Source organism: Triticum aestivum, chromosome 4B (assembly GCF_018294505.1).
Source record: "Triticum aestivum cultivar Chinese Spring chromosome 4B, IWGSC CS RefSeq v2.1, whole genome shotgun sequence".
NCBI classification, from domain to species: Eukaryota; Viridiplantae; Streptophyta; class Magnoliopsida; order Poales; family Poaceae; genus Triticum; species Triticum aestivum.
Window position 1 is genome coordinate 549492468 of NC_057804.1, and position 22540 is coordinate 549515007.

General features: G+C 43.0%; 1 protein-coding gene across 1 annotated transcript; it reads left to right on the top strand.

Annotated features, from left to right (window-relative positions):
- The first annotated feature begins 8479 nt into the window (after positions 1–8479).
- LOC123093201 (FH protein interacting protein FIP2) lies at positions 8480–13345 on the top strand. The gene is made up of 11 exons (XM_044515111.1): positions 8480–8700; positions 8784–8893; positions 8977–9111; positions 9206–9361; positions 9538–9621; positions 9785–9831; positions 10008–10081; positions 10396–10454; positions 11205–11264; positions 12413–12493; positions 12890–13345. The coding sequence occupies exons 1-11, from the start codon at positions 8649–8651 to the stop codon at positions 12941–12943; spliced, it is 912 nt and encodes a 303-aa protein (XP_044371046.1). The 5' UTR covers positions 8480–8648; the 3' UTR covers positions 12944–13345.
- The last annotated feature ends 9195 nt before the right edge of the window (positions 13346–22540 follow it).

Sequence of the window (22540 nt, forward strand, 5' to 3'; positions counted from 1 at the left end):
GTTCTATATGATGTTAGTGTAATCTAGAAATGTTTTTAGCAACTAAATACCGGTTTTAAATAGAAATCTCGCTCGCTGGTGGATTTTGCTCTCGGGTCGTGATGAAATTGCGTTTTTTTTTTGCAATTTTACTGCCTGAGTTGTTCGACCTGAACTTCCCCTAGTGCTAGGTTGAACTTCCGTCAACATTACCCAAATGGGGCTTGCGATATATCGTTGGAAAGCTATGGACACCAGTATTATGACCCAACTTAAAACTTTGGCAAAATATAAGTGGTTTAAGAGCAGTTTTGAAAACCGTTTTTTCTTCATACAAAAAACGTGAATCGTATTTTCGATCACATTTCTAAACCATTTATCGGAATGAGGCAAATAATATGGCATTGGAAAGATGCTATAAAACCGCTCCTTCCACATGCTGAAAGTTTTTTCTAATTCCATATGGTTAGACACTAATGTGGAAAATCATAAAATTTCTAAATGCCTAATCCAATTGAGACAAATGGTATGGCATTGGAAATCTTATGAAAATGCGCTTTTTTCTCATGTTGAAAGTTTTTTCTAATTTTGAATGGTTTAAGAATAATTTAGAAAACGGTACAAGTTCTATCAAGTTTGTATTTTTGATCTATTTTTTAATCATGCGTCTGAATGTAGCAAATGATATGGCGTTGGAAAGCCTGAACAAATGCGAAACTTTTTGGTATATATTGTTTCTCCAAATTCATTACGGTTTTACGTTGATTTTGAAAATGGATAAAAATGTATTTTCGCTGTAATTTCAACAAACTTCATCGGAACGGGGCAAATAATATACTGTTGAAAAGCTACAAAAAATGTGAAACTTTTTCATGTTGATGGTTTTCTCCGAATCCCAGCCATTTTCAAGTAATTTCAGAAACAGCGAGATCACTCGTTCTGCCTTTATTGCGAAACAGATTCGTCGAAAATGCATCGCGTGAAGTACTTGAACTTCTGTGGCAGTTTAGTTTGAACTTCACTTGTTTTTCACGTGCTTTTTTTGCTCGTAGCTCTTCATTCACTCACTGGATTTAAGCAAGTGATATACCGATGGAAAGCTGCTATGAACACACAAATTTTCCGTCTTGATCATTTTTTCATACTCGCGATGGTTTTAAAAGTTTTTCTTGTGAAATTCATTCAGTGTAGTAGTTGAACTTCCTGCTGTTTTCACGTTGGAATTCTGTGACATATTTTTGTTTGTAATTTTCCCATCCATTTTTGCCAGTGTTACACAAATGATATTTTTTTGTACAACCTTTTTCACAATATTTTTTGAACTTTCTCCGACCGAGGACTTGAACTTACACAAATGATATTTCTGTCGTTTTGAAGTAAATTAGAAAACGACGAGATCATGATTTTTGCCTTCATCGTGAATGGAAATGCATTGTGTGAAGTAGTTGAACTTCTCGGGCATGTCTGTTTGAACTTCACTCTAATTTTTGACGTGTTGTTTTTTGACGTGTTGTGTTTTGCACTGCGCAAAGTAGTTGAACTTCTGGGGCATGTCTGTTTTGAATTTCACTCTATTTCACTTTATAATATTTTTCTTATCTGAAATACACAGCATGTAGTACGTGGACTTCTGGTTGTTATCACTTTGAACTTCTCTTGGTTTGAGAGTATTATTTTAAAACACAAAAACAACATATTTTTTATGTATTTTGGACATTTAAATACACGGTGAACCTCTGTCACAAGATTTTTGAACTTTCCCTCGCCGAGCACTTGAACTTCTAGCAACCATTTTTACGTTTATGAGATTGTTTTCAAAAGTGCAAAAAACGGTGTTGTGCTTTTCATTTTTTGAAAAGGTAAATCCTAGGTTTTAATAAACTCCAAACTTCTGTGTTATTTCAATTTGAACTTCACCTTTTTATATTTTGATTAAAGAATTGTATTCGATTTTTGTACGGAAAAAATCAAACATGGAAATACAAGATGAACCTCTCTCGTAAGAATTTTTGAACCTTCCCCGGATAGAGCACTTGAACTTCTTTCAACAAACCTTTTAAGCTTTTAATTTTCTATACTTTTATTCTCATTTGAAATGCATTCCTTGCAGTAGTTGAACTTCTCGTTGTTTTCACCTTGAACTTCTGTCACGTATTTTTTTTCAACCTCTCCCACACAAGAATTTTTGAACTTTCTCGAGTCGAGCACTTGAACTTCTAGCAACAAAACTTTATGATTTGCATTTTCATTCTTTTTTTAATACAAAATGCATAGCCTGTAGTACGTGGACTTCTCGCAGTTATCAATCTAAACTTCTCCCGGTTACGCGAAAATATCTGAGTTTTTATAGACATTGAACCACCCTAGCCTTTTTATTTGAAGTTTATTGTATATTTTAGAATTGTGAAAATTGGAGGTTTTTAGAAACATCGAACTTCTTCGTTATTTGAAATTGAACTTATTGGTTTTATTCTTTAGTAACTAGAAAAATGCGATTTTTTCAAATAAATATCAAACTGCTCCATTTTTTCAATTGAACTTCTTTGTTTTATTGTCTAGTAATGAGAAAACGGGAGCTTTTTTTATACACATTGAACTATTCTATTTTTTGAAATTGAACTTCTTGGTTTTAATCTTTAGTGTTGGCACCGAAAATGACATTGTTTTTTTTTGTTTTTTGAGCTTCTGAATCATAGGTTTTAATATACTTTGAATTTCTTTGTTGTTTTAATTTGAACTTCACATAGAAAGAAAGATAGAATTTGAACTCTCTACTAATACTATAGTTTGAATCTAGATTGTTCTTTAAAATAAAAATGTTATGAGAGAGAAATAAAGAATTTGAACTCTCTAGTGATACTATAATTACACTTCTTGGTAGTAACGAGGAAAATATAATTTTTTTATATAGATTGAACTACTCCGTTTTTTAAAATTTGAACTTCTTGGTTTTATTGTTTAGTATCTAGGAAAATCCATTTTTTTCTATAAATTTGAACCAGACTCTGTTTTTTAATTCGGAGTTCTTGGTGTTATTCATTAGTAACAGGGGAAGTCCTAGTTTTGTAATATATATTAAACCACTCTGTTATTTAAATTTGAACTTTTAGGGTTTTTTTAACAAGGAAAATTCATTTTTTATAAACTTTTTGAAGTGCACTATTTTTTTAGAGATTTCATAAAGTGGATTCTGAGTTACTCTTAAGTTACTTCGACAGGGAAAATGTATATTGCTAGAGAGTTCCCCTAAGTTTTTTGTCTTCTGAACTTGTCGAGTTAATTTTTGGCAAAAAAATTGAACTTCCTTCCATCTGCGCTATCAAGTTATTATTTTTAACAAAATATAGGTGGTCCACACACTAGTAGGAACCCCACTAGAAACATAAAGAATGAGAGCTGGCACTAATTTTCTTTTTATTGTCTCTATTTCACTCGGTTCACTATCTGAACTTCTAGGAGGGTTCTGTTCTTCCGTAATACAAGAGAGAAAGTGCCATCATCTGACATACATACACAATGAGTAGAGATTTGACTACTAATGTTTTTATATAAAAAAGACACTACTAGAAAAATCTAAGCATTCCCTGAAAAAGCATTAGCAAGTTACTCCCTCCGTCCGGAAATACTTGTCATCAAAATGGATAAAAGAGGATGTATCTAGACATATTTTAGTTATAGATACATCTCTTTTTATCTATTTTGATGACAAGTATTTTCAGACGGAGGAAGTACGACTTACAAGTTACAGGCGTACAAACCAATACTAAATGCAGCCGCTTGCTTTCTACTTCTCCAATATCCACACGCAGGCAATCTAGCCAGCCTTCAATGGCAGCAACGCACCACGCCACCACCGTACCACTGTGCGAGGTCGTGCTCAAGTCGCGCATGGCGGTACCCAGAAGCAGCCGGTGCGTGATTGCTAGTGCCTCGGCAAGTAACGGATGGCGTTGACGGTGCATAGCATTGCCCCGCAGAAACCATGGTGACCCTGGACAATCTGCCGCCTCCAGGGTCTGAGAGTACGCTCGTGGACGAGCAACAGCAGTGGCAGGAGCTTTGCTCATGGGCGTTGTTCTCGCCGCCTTTGACCTTCCTCGCGAGGTCGTCGTGAACTAACCACCAGCTGGAGCAGGGGAGAAGGAGGTTGGTCGCAGGGATCCCGTCGGCTGGATATTGAGACGGACCACGACGGCAGGGGGCAGCTGGGTGAGGCGCAACAGTGGGCGTGGTCGTCGGCAGGAGGCGGTGGTCCACAGTGGCGAGATGCGACAGGTCGACACGAGGAGCACCTAATTGGGGCGGGAGGCGAGCGAGACCGGGGTCGGCAGTGACCTCACGAGTAGGCTGGAGGCAACCAGTGATGAAACCAGCCAAACCGCTCACGGGGTCGCGCGCCGGCGCTTGGTGGTGGCTGGCGGACGCAGGATCCGGCGTCGCGCGTGGGGGTTCCAGGGAGGGCGCGCCGCAGCGGGTGGATCCGGGCAGGTGGCGCGGTGGTGGGGGCCTCCGAGGAGGGGGCGCGGCTGTAGGGGCCTTCGGGTAGGGGGATGGCGGCGGGGGCCTCCAAGGAGAGGGTGCGGCGGCGTGGGGTGTTCGGGGAGGGAGCGGTGGCGGGGATCGGGGAGGGGGCTCGACGGCGGGGACCTGGGGGTGCGGGCGGTTGCGGGGTGGAGTCGGGAGACGTGGGGAGAAGGTGCGTTTTTTTTCTTCTGTTTTATCGTCTGGCGCTGATCGCATCGGTTCGGGAGGATCCCATCTGGCCCTGCGTGGTGTGATCCAAATAACTATTCTAATCCTGGGATTAGAATAGTGTTGTCCTATATATATATATACAGTGCCATTTTTGCTCTAGTTTTTTAACCGTTTGTCGGAACGAGGCGTGTAATATATCGTTCAAAAGCTATGGATTAGGCGCAACTTCGCCATGCTGAATACTTTTCGAGATTCCTCACAATTAAAGAGCAGTTTTGAAAATGGTGCGTCCAATAACGAGTGGCAGCAAGCGTTTTTAGCCTTTTTTTCAAAACCGCTCGTCGGAATGAAGAAAATGATACACCGTTGGATAGATATTGTCGAGGCGCACCTTTTTCATATCTATATTTTTCTCTAATTCGTTATGGTTTAAGAGTAGTTTCAAATTCACTAAATCGTGGAATTCTGTTTTTCATATTGTTTCAAATTTTCGGTACTGTTTCTGCTCCATTTTTTAAGCATTTGTCGAAATGAGGCATGTAAAATACTGTTGAAAAGGTATGGACGAGGCGCAACTTTGATATGTTGAATTTTTTTGAGATTCCTTACGGTTTTAAGTTAATTTTTACAAACTGCTTGTCGGAATGATTCAAACGATACACCGTTGGAAAGATATCGACGAGGCACAACTTTTTCATGTAGAACACTATCTCTAATTCTTTATGGTTTAAGAGAGCTGCATGGAAACATCATACGGCCAACCGCACTGCTTCAGAATGAAAACCGCACTGCATCGGAGGGGCAAGCGAGCTGCATGGTTCTTGTACTCCTTTTCTATTTTATTTTTGTGAATAAGTTCTTTTTTTATGAACGAGAGTGGACCGCAGGGAGTAGGGCAAGTGAACCACATCATATATCGAAGTGAACCGCATTACTATTTTCTTGTTTCGCTAAATTTTTCGCACTTTCATGTTGCGGCGAGTGAACGGCATCACTCTCAAAAGTGAACCACATACAAAGATCAAACGCGCCGCATGTGTTGATGTAGTCGACTGAATTTTAAGACATACGAAACAAATTGCACTTCATAAAAAGGGGTAATGAGCTGCTACACAAAATGTAGCGAACTACTTTTTTCAATCGTCCCACAAAAAAAATTGCATCAAAAAAAGAAGTGAACCTCCCGAGGGGATTTCTTTTTTTTTCTGCACACTGACATACAATTGAGGTGTGTTCGCATGAAAAGTGATGTTTACCGGACTGCATGTGTGGGCACCTCGCACTTCATAACCATTGAAAATGCACCATCGCACAACCAAAATCGTACTGCAATTATCAATACAATTATTTTCTCTTTCCTTTTTTTCACAAAGTGAACCACAAAGGGATTTACAACGAACTGCACCTATATTGTAAAGAAGAATACAAACATTTTTCACTACAAAATTATATTGGACCGCTGAGGGTCGGTGGCGATGGGGCATGTGCCCTGCGCATGATGAGGGGGGAGTACAGGGTCAAAGTCGTTGTCCTCACAGTCAAATGGAAAGCACCACCTTATATTCGCCGGCGAGAATTGAGGAAAAAGGTGGAACTAGACGATGCGCACTGCACTGGAACCGCACAAAACCAAAAACATTTATCGGACCACGTCAGTGAGCTGCACACGGGGCGTCAACTGCGCTACACGGCCACGTGCGTCGAACGGGTCGCCCGTCAAAAGCTTGCAGCAACAAAAATCCATGGCGATTGAGCTCTGCGAAGGCACGGGACAAGGCGTCGGCTCGCAGGTCGGGCGACTATGTGAGAGGTGGGGGCAGGAGAGGGAGCCTGCACCTTCACCCGGGAACTCGCGATGGCATCGCCGTCGGCCTTCTCGCCGAGATTTGGGGTGCGTCCAGTTTGCAGGCACGGGATCTAGCGATTTCTCGCCGGCGCGCATCGGATCCGGTGGCGGGGGAAGCCGCGAGGGGAGCCGTGGTGGGCATGGTGGCGGATCTGGTGGTGCAGGGCATGGTGGCGGGAGGAGCTCGGGGTCATCGTCGGAGCCGCGGGAGGAGGAAGAGGGGCAGTCGGACCAAGCACCGGCGGTCGGATCCGCGACGTCGCGGGCCGGCTGGGTGGCGCGATGGCCGGATCTGGTGCTGGTGGATCCCCAGCGGCGCGGGACGGGCGGCAACGTGGCGCTTCTGGGTGGCCGGTGGGATGTGGTGGGGTGGTGGTGCGGCGGCGAGGAAGGGAGGCGGCGCGCGGTGGGAGGCGTGACGTGGTGCGCGGAAGGAGGCGGGGCGGCGGCGCACAGCGGGGGGCGGGCGGCGACGCGCGGCGGGAGGCGGGGTGGCGGCGCGTGGCGGGAGGCGGGGCGGCGGTGCGAAGGTGGGGCGGCGACAGGCTGGCAGAAGTCGTGGGGAGCACGGGGAGAGAGAGGAGTGGGCTGGTTTCAGGAATGGATAAGGGGGGGGTTGGGTTCTTTCTTCGTGGGTGGGCGTCTTGTCGGGTGTTAGCAGAATAAGGTGGGGGATGTGCAGAATAATGATCTTAAGGGTGTTATCATAATAGATCCACCCTATCATATATATCCTTTGTAAGCTGCCGCACGGGATAAGTTGATTAGTTGTAAATCCCCGGCGTTTGTAACCTCCCGTGATATAGTGAAGATTTGCTAGCAGGTGCTCGTGGTTTTTTCCCTTCGTGTTGGAGGGGTTTTCCACGTTAAATCTCGTGTCTCCTGCTTGTTTTCGTTCTTCATTGTTCAATTGTGTGTCATTACTCTAAGAATATTCACAATTTTTTCAAAACTATGTGGTGGCAAACTATCCGAGTGCAATTCAAATGTAACTCAATCTTGTCGAGTTTCCCCAAATGTTTACTTTGATTTCAATTAATTTGTGGAAAATTGGTTGTTAAACGGAAATCTACAAACAAGCGTCGGTTTTCGTAGTGTAAAGGAGAAAAGGGGGCGATCATAGTTTCCCCTCGTCCCACCAATATCGCGGGGGGGGGGGGGGGGGGGGTTCTCCTCCCCTTAGATGTATGCGCGTTGGTTCTGTGATTTTAAGGGTAAGCTTGTTCTTTATCACCAGTGGAGTTGGTGTAGCGACAACTTGAGACTAATGGTTCATTGACTTTTCTCAAGTCGACGGCTTCCCTCGGAGTAGCATTGAAAAAGTCAAGGACGGTGTTAATCTGCAATCGTTCAGCCCGTCGTGATTAGGGTTTTGTCACGGCATGGCGTTTGAACGAGGGGATGGCATGTTGATGCGATTTTATTCTCCGGTTCCTTCTTCGTCCGATAAAATTTCGCTAGATGCGACTGTCAGGGAACTTGAGAGTGTGTCCCTCTCCTCTGTCTGTCCAAAATTGAGATTATCTTCTAGCCCCTCCTTGGTGCTAGCTTTTCCGGGTCGCCGATTTGTCCATATGGTGGTCAAAGATGTCTTTTCTGATCTATATCGATGACTTCTCCACCGCTGCTTCTTCAAGCTCTTGAATTTCAACAAGGTTTGCTCCGGTAATACGGGGACCTAGAGTCGAACTCTGCTGGCAACGCGCCATCGATGACTGCAGAAGGAGGACAATGCTGGTTTCATCAGTGATTTGCTTATAATTTCATATTCTTTCAAGGCTCTTTGTGCATAGGTTAGTATCATTTTATATTTAAAAACAAAAGGAAAAATTGTACCTAACCGAAAATTTTAACATTTACAAAATCAGTTCATACTACAAAGAAGGAAGTTATAAAGAAATCAATTTAACACAGGTAAAATAAAATAAAATGAAAAATAGAGAGCGACCAGCGAACACAATAGTGTGTGGGCTAAGCTAGGGAGCGGCGAAGCAAGTGGAACAGTCGACCCGGCCGGCCTCCCCACCTGAATCCAGATCCCTCTCCGCTCCGCTCTCCTCACCTACCTCGTCGCCACGGACAAAAACCCCGGCCGCTCTCCACCCTGAACCGCCGAGCCGCGGCGTCGATGCAGTCGCCGGAGTCCTCCTCCTCCGCCGCGCCGGTCCTCCTCAACATCGGTCCGTCCCTTATTCCTCGCTCCCGTCTGGCCCACGCGGTCGCGAATTCGAGGCTTATCACTGCGGTGTTGTCTGTGCCGCAGGGGGGACGAAGTACGCGACCACCGCCGAGACGCTCACGCAGCGGGAGCCCGACTCCATGCTCGCCGCCATGTTCAGCGGCAGGCACACGCTCCCGCACCACCCCACCACGGTACGGTCCCTCGACGGCGCTCCCTGCCTCTCTCGTTGCGATTTTCCGGCAGCTGTAGGCTCAGAGGCTCAGTGTGGGTGCAGGGGGCGGTGTTCGTGGACAGGGATGGGAAGCATTTTAGGCACATCCTCAATTGGCTAAGGGACGGTGCCATCCCCACGCTCTCAGAATCCGGGTACCACCAACTCCTGCGAGAAGCGGAGTACTACCAGTTGCTCGTAATAGATTCAGAAACTCTCCATTGTACATTTGATTCATTGGGTTCTAGCTTCAGAATCAGATGTAGTCCTATCATGATGATTTGTTTTGTAGGGTTTGGCTGATTACATAAATGAGAAATTGGCTTTGAAAAAGACTGACAATTTGTGCGAGGCCGAATTGACACGCAAAGATGTGATCAAGTGCATTCAAGCCCAGAAAATCAGATTTCGTGGCCTGAATCTATCCGGCCTTGATCTATCTAAGCTTGTAAGATTCTAGGGAAATTCTTCTCTATTGCCATTACTGTTTACAGCTGCAATTCCTGTACTTAGTCAGCTTATCTTACATAGATGATAAAGTCGAACAAGCAATTTTCCTTTTTCCCAAGTTTTTCCTTGTTTACTAATTGCACTATTGTAAATGCATTTTTTGGTACTTTGCAGGACTTATCAGAGGTGGACTTCAGCTATGCGTGCATCGAGAGAACCAACTTTTCGTGTGCTAATCTTCATAAAGCGAAGTTTAGGGTATATCACATTATCACTCACACCAAGATTTTGCACTGTCAGTTATCTTCTTTCGAAGCAGTTCAATCCAGTTTCACTACCTAAATGGAACTTGCCAAGGCATTCTTGTACGGAACATGAAATACTATATCATCAATGTGTTGCACTGCATGTTTTTTTGCAGCTGGTGGAAGCTGCACATTCTTCATTTGAACAGGCAAATTTACATGAGTAAGATACACCGTCGATCTTCTTCTGGTCTCGTAGACAGTATCTAAGATGATATTTTCTATCCTTTTCTTTTTGTATGGGTGCCTAACAAACTGGTTAATATCCATTTCCCTCCTTATATGCTGATTTTTGTTTGTATATGCTGTTTGTAAGTGCTCATTTTTGGGTAATAACAGGTGTGAGCTTACTGGAGCAAATCTTCAAGAAGCTGTCCTAGACAGAGCAAACGTTCAAAGCGCAAACCTGCAAGGTATACAGTCCCCCCACCCTAACCCAAATCATGTATTTAACTTGATCGCAGCTTATTTTGTATTGTTTATACACACTGTTTATTGCTATTGTAAATCTGAAGCTTCTCCTGTTTCTGCATTTTCTTGTCTTTGTGACCACTGTATCACTAGGGCAGTTCTTTGTAACTTATCATGTTAAGCTGTCCTTTGCCCTCTATTTCCCTTTGGGGCGTGCAAAAGTAGATTTAATCATATACTTGAAAAGATTCTTATAAGTTGCTATGGTTCACAAAACCAAGTATGAAGTGATTGATTTGCTCGACCAATTTTGCAGATGCATGCTTAACGGGATGTAGCTTCATTGAGACAGATGTCCGTTCAGCCCATTTACAGGTTTGCAAATTGTTGTGAGTAGTGTATTTCTTCATAAACATTCCCTGTTTTTTGCTTTGCTGCTGAAAGTCCCTGCTGACATATGAAGTCGCTGTTCATCATACAAAATAATCATAATGAACAACACATACACAAAGCATTGTTTATAAGGCATCCCGCCTTGGACGCTTAGGCGACAAGGCGCCCTGGCAGTGCATTACAATTATGTCTTCTTTAGGCGCTTAGGCGTCAGGGTGGTTGGTGCTCGTCTTACCGCGTTATAAACAACGACGCAAGCATACTTGTGAGATGCTAGTTCTGCCACAAGTGGCATTTAGCTATATCTATTTTCCAGCTCTGCAACGTGTGTAGCATCCGAAATATGTAAGCAGAGTCCAGCACATGCCCAAAGTATTAACTGCATACAGGACATATGTTGTATCTATTTGTATTCATAGTTCCATGTTGTTCTTCCCTAGATAGTCACACGTAGAAGCTTCCTGTGGAGTTACTTTTAGCAATGCAAAAAGCATCAAACTATGGGTGCTGATTATTCATTTCTTATGTATCTTATCCAGTCCTTGCCCGAAGTTTGAACTTCATACAGGACACATTTCTATCTTTTTGTCCCCATAGGTCCATGTTCTTCTCTAGATAGTCGCACATAGAAGCTTCCCATAAAAAATATTTTTAGTAATTAGAAAATGTCAAAGTGGGTGTTGATTATTTCATTTCCTGTGTGTCTTATTGTGAATTCCAATGAACTTTCAGAATGCTAATCTTACGGGTGCCGATTTGAATGGAGCTAACCTTGAAGGGGCCAATCTCAAGGTAAAATAACTTTATGATAGAAATTTATTAAAACGACTCACGCTACAGTCTGCTGATTATCTGGTTCATATCTAGTGTGGTACAATATCTTGTCGTCAAACTATTGTAGGAAATCTTAGTATGTTACAAAATCTGTTTATGATTATTAATAGAGTAACTTAAATAATGCTATACCTCTTTGTCCAGTGCCAGTGTCAAACATTTGATATAAGTACCTAACACTACCTGCCAGAGTGTTCATATATATTCCCTCTGTAAAGAAATATAAGAGCGTTTACCGTTTAGATCACTACGTTAGTGATCTAAACGTTCTTATATTTCTTTATGCATGCCTTCTCATCGTAAAGCTTGAATTTTAATTTTATGGATTTGTAGTCTGTTTTTACTCTCATGTTTGGAACTGAAGAGTTTGAAACTTCCAGTTAAAATAAAGTGTGCTATCATCTTAAATGTTCTTCAGTACTAAGTAGTGTCATAATGTCAACATATACAAACATCTATTTGAATTAAAAAAAACGTGCTTAAAGGTGGAAGTTCCCTCCCTTAATTGTACGTTTTTAGGTAGAAATGTGACCTCCCTGTGGATCGAACGTGGCTGGGCAAGCTTACACCCATGAGCTCTAGCCATCCGAGCCAGCGTTCAGTTCTCACAAACATCTACTCCCTCTGTAAACAAATATAAGACATTTTAGATCACTACTTAGTGATATAAAACGTCTTATACTTCCTCCGTCCTGAATTACTTGTCGCAGAAATGGATAAAAATGGATGTATCTAGAAGACTAGAACTAAAATACGTCTAGATACATTCATTTCTGCAACTAGTAATTTTGGACGGAGGGAGTATTTGTTTACAGAGGGAGTATTTATCAGGGCTTTCTTTAGTTCTCTGTAAGCATCTAACATTCACAGAAGTTAAAATGTCCTAACCCTCAGTAAACTATCATAACATGGAGTACCCATCATCTTTGTCCAGAATATTGACTGTTCGATATGTTACGCAAGCCATGTTGTTACTTATTCTATTTGATGAAGCATGCATAAATGAATGGAGAAGTCAAACATTTTTTTCTGGTGTCTTACCTGACAACATACTTGTCCTCACTATGTCATTCATACCCCCTATGCTAAGCTAGTCTGGTTTGCAGGGGGCTAAGTTGTCAGGTGCAAACTTGCAAGGGGCAAATCTTCAGCGAGCCTACTTGAGAGAAGTTGATTTGCGTGAAACTGTATGTTGTCCTGTTTGCTATTTACTTTACCTGAATAGTGAATTTTTCACTTCATGCATAATTTGGTCAATTTATCTACTCCAATTATTTTGCAAATACAAAGAGCAATAGTTTGTTATATACTCCCTCCGTTCCCAAATATTTGTCTTTTTAGAGATTTCAACAAGTGACTACATACGGAACAAAATGAGTGAATCTACACTCTAAAATATGTCTACGTACATCCGCATGTTGTAGTCCATTTGAAATGTCTAGAAAGACAAATATTTGGGAACTGAGGGAGTATATTCTTGTTTCATTTTTTTGCTATATAGGATTAGAAATCCTGAAGAATCTTGCATTCTTTTGTTTACCTCCTTCATCTTAAAAATTAAACTATGTCTGCTTTGGTAACAGGATTTAACCGGTGCTAAGCTTGGAGGAGCAAATCTTCTTGGAGCTATCAGATAGTACAAGAGAGGCTGACATCATGTACACTTTACAAAATTGATCTGTCACCTACAATGTCTTGCGGTTTTGATCTTAGTGGTTGTGATGGAAAAGAGCAGTACATCTGAAGAAAAACTCAAATGCAAATGGGTACGCAAACGATCAGGCATTTGGTGTACCAAAACACATGCACGCCGGGGCAAATAGTTTCTTGCTATGCCTCTCAGTGTTGATTGTTGTACAAAGAATTGTTATATCACACTCCGGCTAGAATTCGATGAGTCTGGCTAGTTGTTAATGTTAGATACCTGTGCTAAATCTTCATCGTGTTGCAAGGAATTCGATATGTGCACAGCTGTTGCATATGGGGATGCTGTATCTGTATCTGAATTGTTGGAGGAGGCTGCTGTATGCTGTTTCTTCTGCGTGGATTGCAAAGGATACGTGGTGTATGCCTGGTTTGTGGATTGTTCCAGGCACTTGCGTTCTCAGAGCAGTCACATTCTCACTTGTTTCGAGGCAAAGTTTTATCTTTTCCTTGTTTTAACAGCAGCAGGGTACTAGATATAGCGTACTCCCTCCGTCCAGTGAAAAGTGTACATCTAATATTTTTATGACAAATTATGGAGTAGAGTAAAAGTGCATCGGGAAGATGCAATCCATCGTCTTTCTTCTTTTTAATTATCCAACCCTCAATGAGCCAAGTGCACGTAGAAATTAAGAAGACTATGTATAGAATGTTATTGATCTTGATTACTGTGTGATAAAAGAAAATCATTTTTTCTACTTTAAAATGCATTGCGAAGATAGAAGTACACTCGTTTGTGGACAAATTTTAAACCCAAACGTACACTTTTCACCAGACGGAGGGATGTACAACCATTGATGAGATGTTTAAGTTGCAGGGACTGAGATCATATTTGCACGTTACTGTATCTCCACCGGGAATTGAGACCATGTGGGGGTGTGGTTGGTTGCGTGCATTAGGTACAACTAGACCCGTGCGGTGTAGTTTCGGCATGTTTGGTTGCTGCCTTGCACCAAAATCTTTGTCTGCACGAACCTTAGAGCACCTCCGGGCCTGGCTGAGGAGGAACGCTCAAATCGGCCGTTTTTCCACAGCCAGCCCCAAGGGATGCAACTCGAGGCATGTGGGCATCAGAGGCTATACGCGAGGAGGCACACTCGAGAGTGCTTCCCGAAGCGCCGCCTTGACTCCCCTCACCCTTCTCTCACCGCTCACTCTCCCCTTTCTCCACTCTCACACTAGTGGCGGCGAGCACAAGATTTGGATGGCGAGCACCGGCGTCGAGCACCGGAGCCAAGATTTGGATAGTGAGCACCGGCGTCGATCAATGACCTCATCGCCTCACCGGCAGGCGTTAGTCAATGTCAGCAAGCCCTCTGTATGGAATTGATTTATCATGCCCACATTCTATTAGGCATCACGCACTAGCATCCAATCTACCTCTTGGGTTTGATTTGGTACCCGATTTAGGCATATCTGATTAGAGATTTGAGTGCTTCGAATGGGATTGAGTACAATTTTGACTGGGGGGGGGGGGCAGTATACGGTCGCCTAACTCACGCGCCCTAACCACCATATCCATTGCTTCGGCATTGCCATTGTTTCGAGGCTCAAGCAGTTTGTCATTGGCGGCATCCACCATCTCCTCCTCGTCCTCGTCCTCCAAAACGATGGTGGTCGGCGCCACTACGATGACCGACTGGTCACGAGGAGCCCTGCCAACTTGTACTTGGCCCATCTGGCTCTCTGACCTGGATCGACAGACTCGGCCTCATCCATCGATTAGTATGTCTACCGACATAACACCTTTGGATGGGTCAGATATCAGCCTCTTCAACTTCGTCTTCCTCGCCTTCGACAACACAACGTTCGCCTCTTTATGCACCTCGTCCACGCTCGTGGATCGAGAGCACACCTTGATGACCCACAAGTATAGGGGATCAATTGTAGCTCTTTTCGATAAGTAAGAGTGTCGAACCAACGAGGAGCAGAAGGAAATGACAAGTAGTTTTCAGTAAGGTAATGTCTGCAAGTGTTGAAACTGTAAGTAGCGAGTAGTTTGATAGCAAGATAATTTGTAACGAGCAAGTAATGATAGTAACAATAAGTATGCAGCAAGGTAGCCCAATCCTCTTTAGACAAAGGACAGGCCAAAACGGTCTCTTATAACAAGCAAAGCGTTCTTGAGGGTACACGGGAATTTCATCCAGTTACTTTCATCATGTTGGTTTGATTTGTGTTTGCTACTTTGATAATTTGATATGTGGGTGGACCGGTGCTTAGGTGTTGTTCTTACTTGAACAAACCTCCTACTTATGATTAGCCCTCCTGCAAGCATCCGCAACTACGAGAAAAGTATTAAGAATAAATTCTAACCATAGCATTAAACTCTAGGATCCAATCGGTCCCTTACGGAGTAGTGCATAAACTGGGTTTAAGTTTCTGTCACTCTCGCAACCCACCATCTATTTACTACTCCACAATGCATTCCCTTAGGCCCAAATATGGTGAAGTGTCATGTAGTCGATGTTCACATGACACCACTAAGGGAATCACAACATACATACTATCAAAATATCGAACACATATCAAATTCACATGATTACTTGCAACATGATTCCTCCCGTGACCTCAAGAATAAAAGTAACTACTCACAAATAATCAACATGCTCATGATTAGAGGGGTATTAAATAGCATAATGGATCTGAACATATAATCTTCCACCAAATAAACCATATAGTAATCAACTACAAGATGTAATCAACACTACTAGTCACTCCCTAGCACCAATCTATAGTTTCGGTAACAAGATTGAATACAAGAGATGAACTAGGGTTTGAGATGAGATGGTGCTGGTGAAGATGTTGATGGAGATTGCCCTCCCCAAGATGGGAGAGTTGTTGGTGATGATGATGACGATGATTTCCCCCTCCGGGAGGGAAGTTCCCCCGGCAGAATCGCTCCGCCGGAGAGCAAAAGTGCTCCTGCCCAAGTTCCACCTCGAGACGGCGGCACTCCATCCGGAAAGCCCCCCCCCCTTATTTTTTCTAGGTCAAAATGACTTATATACCAGAAGATGGGCACCAAAGGTGGGCCGAGGAGGGCATAACCCACCAGGGCGCGCCTGGGTTCCCTGGCGTGCCCAGGTGGGTTGTGCCCACCTGGTGGGCCCCCTCTGGTAGTTATTTGCTCTAATATTTCTTCAATATTCCATAAAAAATTCTCAGTGAAGTTTCAGCTTGTTTGGAGTTGTGCAGAATAGGTAGCTTGACATAGCTTTTTCAGGTCCAAATTTCCAGCTGCCAGAATTCTCCCTCTTGGTGTGTACCTTGCAAATTATGAGAGAAAAGGCATTAGAATTACTCCAAAAAGCATTATTATGGATAAAAACATTATAAATAACAGTAAGAAAACATGATGCAAAATGGATGTATCAACTCCCCCAAGCTTAGACCTCGTTTGTCCTCAAGAGAAAACCGAAATCGAATAACATGTCCACATGCTTTGAGAGAGAGGTGTCGATAAAAACAAAAATACAGATATAGAAGCATCATGTTGATTATTAAAACAACAACAAAATTGAACATAGGACTTTTATCATTGAACTTGCATCATATACTTCCCATGAATAAGTAACAGTTCATCACATAATCGAAGTATAAAGCAAAAACTCTATTAAAAATTAACAAACTATGTTCTAAGTCAACTTTGCAACTATAATTTATCATCTTTTCAGGAAGAGTCACGTGTCGGAGCCTTTTAGCAAGTCCACATACTCAACCATCATGTAGTCTTCTATGATTTCTAACACTCACCTCGTACTAATGAGCAAAACGTTTCAAGCGGACACCTAGAAAGATAGGGGCTTATAGTTTTGCCTCCCAACATACTCACCTCAAGGGTGATGTCAACAATAATAACTCATGCTATCTATATTCAACTGGACATACGTGCCTAGATCTTTCCTCGCCACATGATGCTTGCGAAAAGAGAAAATAAAAAGGAATAGAAGGAAAACTTTGACTCTTTGCATAAAAGTAAATACATAAAAAGAAAAGATAGGCCCATCGCAGAGGGAAGCAGAGGTTGCCATGCGCTTATTTGTTTGCATGCTCAATCCCTTAGTGCAAGAGAACGTCATGTTGTATTGCCCCTTAAGATGACAACCTTTATTATGCAGTCTATCACTTTTATTCTTTGTCATCCAAGTTCGTACAACGCTCAATTTTCTCTTACACTAAATGATCTCACATATTTAGAAGCAATTTGTATTGCCTTTTTGCACCGATGACAACTTACTTGAGGGATCTTTCTCAATCCATAGGTAGGTATGGTGGACACTTGAAAGAGATTTGGGTTTAAGGGTTTTGGATGCACAAGTAGTATCTCTACTTGGTGCGGAATTTTTGGCTAGCAAAGATAGGGGGCAAGCATCACATGTTAAAGGATCTACGACAATATGACTTCTATGTGAATATAAATATACATAAATCATTAAGTTGTCTTCCTTGTCCAATGTCAACAATTTTGGCATATAATATTTTGATGAGGGCTCACAATCACAAAAGACTTCTAGGATAGTATATTTATATGTGAATCTTCTCTTCCCTTATTAATTCTTTCATGAGTTGCATCATTGACTAATACTTTGTTTGTCAATCTCTAATGAAATTTCCTACTTATACTTTTCCTTATGTGGTGCTATCACCTACCATAGGATTAGTATATGATCTTATTGATTTATTTCCTTTCTTTTATTTATTTATTTATTTATTTATTTTTCTTCCTTTCTTATTTATTTTCTTTATTTGCAACATGAAAGTAAAGAAAGCAAAACTTAGACTAACTTTATTAAATAACTTGCACACGATTACGAGGATAGATCACTAAGTAGACTCTCAAATAAGAAAGGATCGAACTAACTTTATTTCATCTAAAGCAAAAAGATCGAACTAATATAAGTAAAAGCAAAAAGATAGTGGGATGATACGATACCGGGGCACCTCCCCCAAGCTTGGCAGAAGCCAAGGGGAGTGCCCATACCTGATACTTAGTTTTCCTTTGGTGGTGAAGAATCTTCTTCCTCCTCCTCGGCCAGCAGTGCTTGTGCTGTCACTGGGGTTGGATTTACGGTAGCTTCCTTGCCCTTGCCTCCCTTGACAGCGTCCATAAGCTCCTCCCTCTTCGTCTCGATCTTCATCAGCCAAGCATCTTCTTCCATGTTGTTGGAGGAGCAGGAAGACGTGATGCCTGGCTTGATAAATCTGACCTGGAACAGCAAGAAAAGACAACATAGGATTTCTTCACGATACGGTGGTTAATAGGTTCGGGAATTATATATAGATTTTTTTGTTGGAAATATGCCCTAGAGGCAATAATAAATTGATTATTATTATATTTCCTTGTTCATGATAATCGTTTATTATCCATGCTAGAATTGTATTGATAGGAAACTCAGATACATGTGTGGATACATAGACAACACCATGTCCCTAGTAAGCCTCTAGTTGACTAGCTCGTTAATCAATAGATGGTTACGGTTTCCTGACCATGGACATTGGATGTCGTTGATAACGGGATCACATCATTAGGAGAATGATGTGATGGACAAGACCCAATCCTAAGCCTAGCACAAGATCATGTAGTTCGTATGCAAAAGCTTTTCTAATGTCAAGTATCATTTCCTTAGACCATGAGATTGTGCAATTCCCGGATACCGTAGGAGTGCTTTGGGTGTGCCAAACGTCACAACGTAACTGGGTGGCTATAAAGGTACACTACGGGTATCTCTGAAAGTGTCTGTTGGGTTGGCACGAATCGAGATTGGGATTTGTCACTCCGTGTAAACGGAGAGGTATCTCTGGGCCCACTCGGTAGGACATCATCATAATGTGCACAATGTGACCAAGGGGTTGATCACGGGATGATGTGTTACGGAACGAGTAAAGAGACTTGCCGGTAACGAGATTGAACAAGGTATCGGTATACCGACGATCGAATCTCGGGCAAGTACCATACCGCTAGACAAAGGGAATTGTATACGGGATCGATTGAGTCCTTGACATCATGGTTCATCCGATGAGATCATCGTGGAACATGTGGGAGCCAACATGGGTATCCAGATCCCACTGTTGGTTATTGACCGGAGAACATCTCGGTCATGTCTGCATGTCTCCCGAACCCGTAGGGTCTACACACTTAAGGTTCGATGACGCTAGGGTTATAAAGGAAGCTTGTATGTGGTTACCGAATGTTGTTCGGAGTCCCGGATGAGATCCCGGACGTCACGAGGAGTTCCGGAATGGTCCGGAGGTAAAGATTTATATATAGGAAGTCCTGTTTCGGCCATCGGGACAAGTTTCGGGGTCATCGGTATTGTATCGGGACCACCGGAAGGGTCCCGGGGGCCCACCGGGTGGGGCCACCTGCCCCGGGGGGGCACATGGGCTGTAGGGGGTGCGCCTTGGCCTACATGGGCCAAGGGCACCAGCCCCTAGAGGCCCATGCGCCAAGATATAGGAAAAAGGGGAGAGTCCTAAAGGGGGAAGGCACCTCCGAGGTGCCTTAGGGAGGATGGACTCCTCCCCCCTTCTTGGCCGCACCCCTTTCTTGGAGTAAGGGGCAAGGCTGCTCCTCCCCCTTCTCCCTTGCCCCTATATATAGTGGAGGGGAGGGAGGGCATCCATACCTGAGCCCTTGGCGCCTCCCTCCCTCCCGTGACACCTCCTCCTCTCCCGTAGGTGCTTGGCGAAGCCCTGCAGGATTGCCACGCTCCTCCATCACCACCACGCCGTTGTGCTGCTGCTGGATGGAGTCTTCCTCAACCTCTCCCTCTCTCCTTGCTGGATCAAGGCGTGGGAGACATCGTCGAGCTGTACGTGTGTTGAACGCGGAGGTGCCGTCCGTTCGGCACTAGGATCATCGGTGATCTGAATCACGACGAGTACGACTCCATCAACCCCGTTCACTTGAACGCTTCCGCTTAGCGATCTACAAGGGTATGTAGATGCACTCTCCTTTCTACTCGTTGCTGGTCTCTCCATAGATAGATCTTGGTGTTACGTAGGAAAATTTTTGAATTTCTGCTACGTTCCCCAACAGTGGCATCATGAGCTAGGTCTATTGCGTAGATTCTTTGCACGAGTAGAACACAAAGTAGTTGTGGGCGTCGATATTGTTCAATATGCTTGCCGTTACTAGTCTTATCTTGATTCGGCGGCATCGTGGGATGAAGCGGCCCGGACCAACCTTACACGTACGCTTACGTGAGACCGGTTCCACCGACAAACATGCACTAGTTGCATAAGGTGGCTGGCGGGTGTCTGTCTCTCCCACTTTAGTCGGATCGGATTCGATGAAAAGGGTCCTTATGAAGGGTAAATAGCAATTGGCATATCACGTTGTGGTTCATGCGTAGGTAAGAAACGTTCTTGCTAGAAACCCATAGCAGCCACGTAAAACATGCAAACAACAATTAGAGGACGTCTAACTTGTTTTTGCAGGGTATGCTATGTGATGTGATATGGCCAAAAAGGATGTGATGAATGATATATGTGATGTATGATATTGATCATGTTCTTGTAATAGGAATCACGACTTGCATGTCGATGAGTATGACAACCGGCAGGAGCCATAGGAGTTGTCTTTATTTATTTGTGACCTGCGTGTCAACTTAAACGTCATGTAATTACTTTACTTTATTGCTAACCGTTAGCCATAGTAGTAGAAGTAATAGTTGGCGAGGCAACTTCATGAAGACACGATGATGGAGATCATGATGATGGAGATCATGGTGTCATGCCGGTGACGATGATGATCATGGAGCCCCGAAGATGGAGATCAAAAGGAGCAAAGTGATGATGGCCATATCATGTCACTATTTGATTGCATGTGATGTTTATCATGTTTATGCATCTTATTTGCTTAGAACGACGGTAGTAAATAAGATGATCCCTTACAACAATTTCAAGAAGTGTTCTCCCCTAACTGTGCACCGTTGCGACAGTTCGCTGTTTCTAAACATCACGTGATGATCGGGTGTTTTATTCAGACGTTCAAATACAACGGTTGTTGACGAGCCTAGCATGTACAGACATGGCCTCAGAACACATGCAAAACACTTAGGGTTAACTTGACGAGCCTAGCATGTACAGACATGGCCTCGGAACACGGAGACCGAAAGGTCGAACATGAGTCGTATAGAAGATACGATCAACATGAAGATGTTCACCGATGATGACTAGTCCGTCTCACGTGATGATCGGACACGGCCTAGTTTGACTCGGATCATGTAATCACTTAGATGACTAGAGGGATGTCTATCTGAGTGGGAGTTCATAAGATGAACTTAATTATCCTGAACATAGTCAAAAGGGTTTTTGCAAATTATGTCGTAGCTCACGCTATAGTTCTACTGCTTAGATATGTTCCTAGAGAAAAATTAGTTGAAAGTTGATAGTAGCAATTATGCGGACTAGGTCCGTAAACTGAGGATTGTCCTCATTGCTTCATAGAAGGCTTATGTCCTTAGTGCACCGCTCAATGTGCTGAACCCCAAACACCGTTTGTGAATGTTGTGAACATTGGACATACACGTTTTGATAACTACGTGATAGTTCAGTTAAATGGTTTAAGTAGAGGCACCAAAGACGTTTTTCGAAACATCGCGGAACATATGAGATGTTTCGAGGGCTGAAATTGGGATTTCAGGCTCGTGCCCACGTCAAGAGGTATAAGACCTCCGATGACTTTCTTAACCTGCAAACTAAGGAGAAAAGCTCAATTGTTGAGCTTGTGCTCAGATTGTCTGAGTGCAACAATCACTTGATAGTGATGTTTCTCCAAAGTCATTGTCACCAAGCTGCTAGAGCTTCGTGATGAACTATAACATATCAGGGATAGATATGATGATCCTTGAGGTATTCACGATGTTTGACACCGCGAAAGTAGAAATCAAGAAGGAGCATCAATTGTTGATGGTTGGTGAAACCACTAGTTTCAAGAAGGGCAAGGGCAAGAAGGGATACTTCATGAAACGGCAAATCAGCTGCTGCTCTAGTGAAGAAACCCAAGGTAAAACCCAAACCCAAGACTAAGTGCTTTTGTAATAAGGGGAACAACCACTAGAGCAGAACTACCCTAGATACTTGGTAGATAAGAAGGCTGGAAAGGTCGATAGAAGTATATTGGATATACATTATGTTAATGTGTACTTTACTAGTACTCCTAGTAGCACCAGGGTATTAGATACCGGTTCGGTTGCTAAGTGTTAGTAACTCGAAATAAAAGCTACGGAATAAAACGGAGACTAGCTAAAGGTGAGCTGACGATATGTGTTGGAAGTGTTTCCAAGTTTGATGTGATCAAACATCGCACGCTCCCTCTACCATCAAGATTAGTATTGAAAATGAATGGTTTATTAAATCTCGATCGTATTGATACACATGTTCATGCCAAAAGATAGTAATGATAGTACCACCTACTTGTGGCACTGCCATGTAAGTCATAATGGTATAAAACGCATGAAGAAGCTCCATGTTGATGGATCTTTGGACTCACTCGTTTTTGAAAAGTTTGAGACATGCGAACC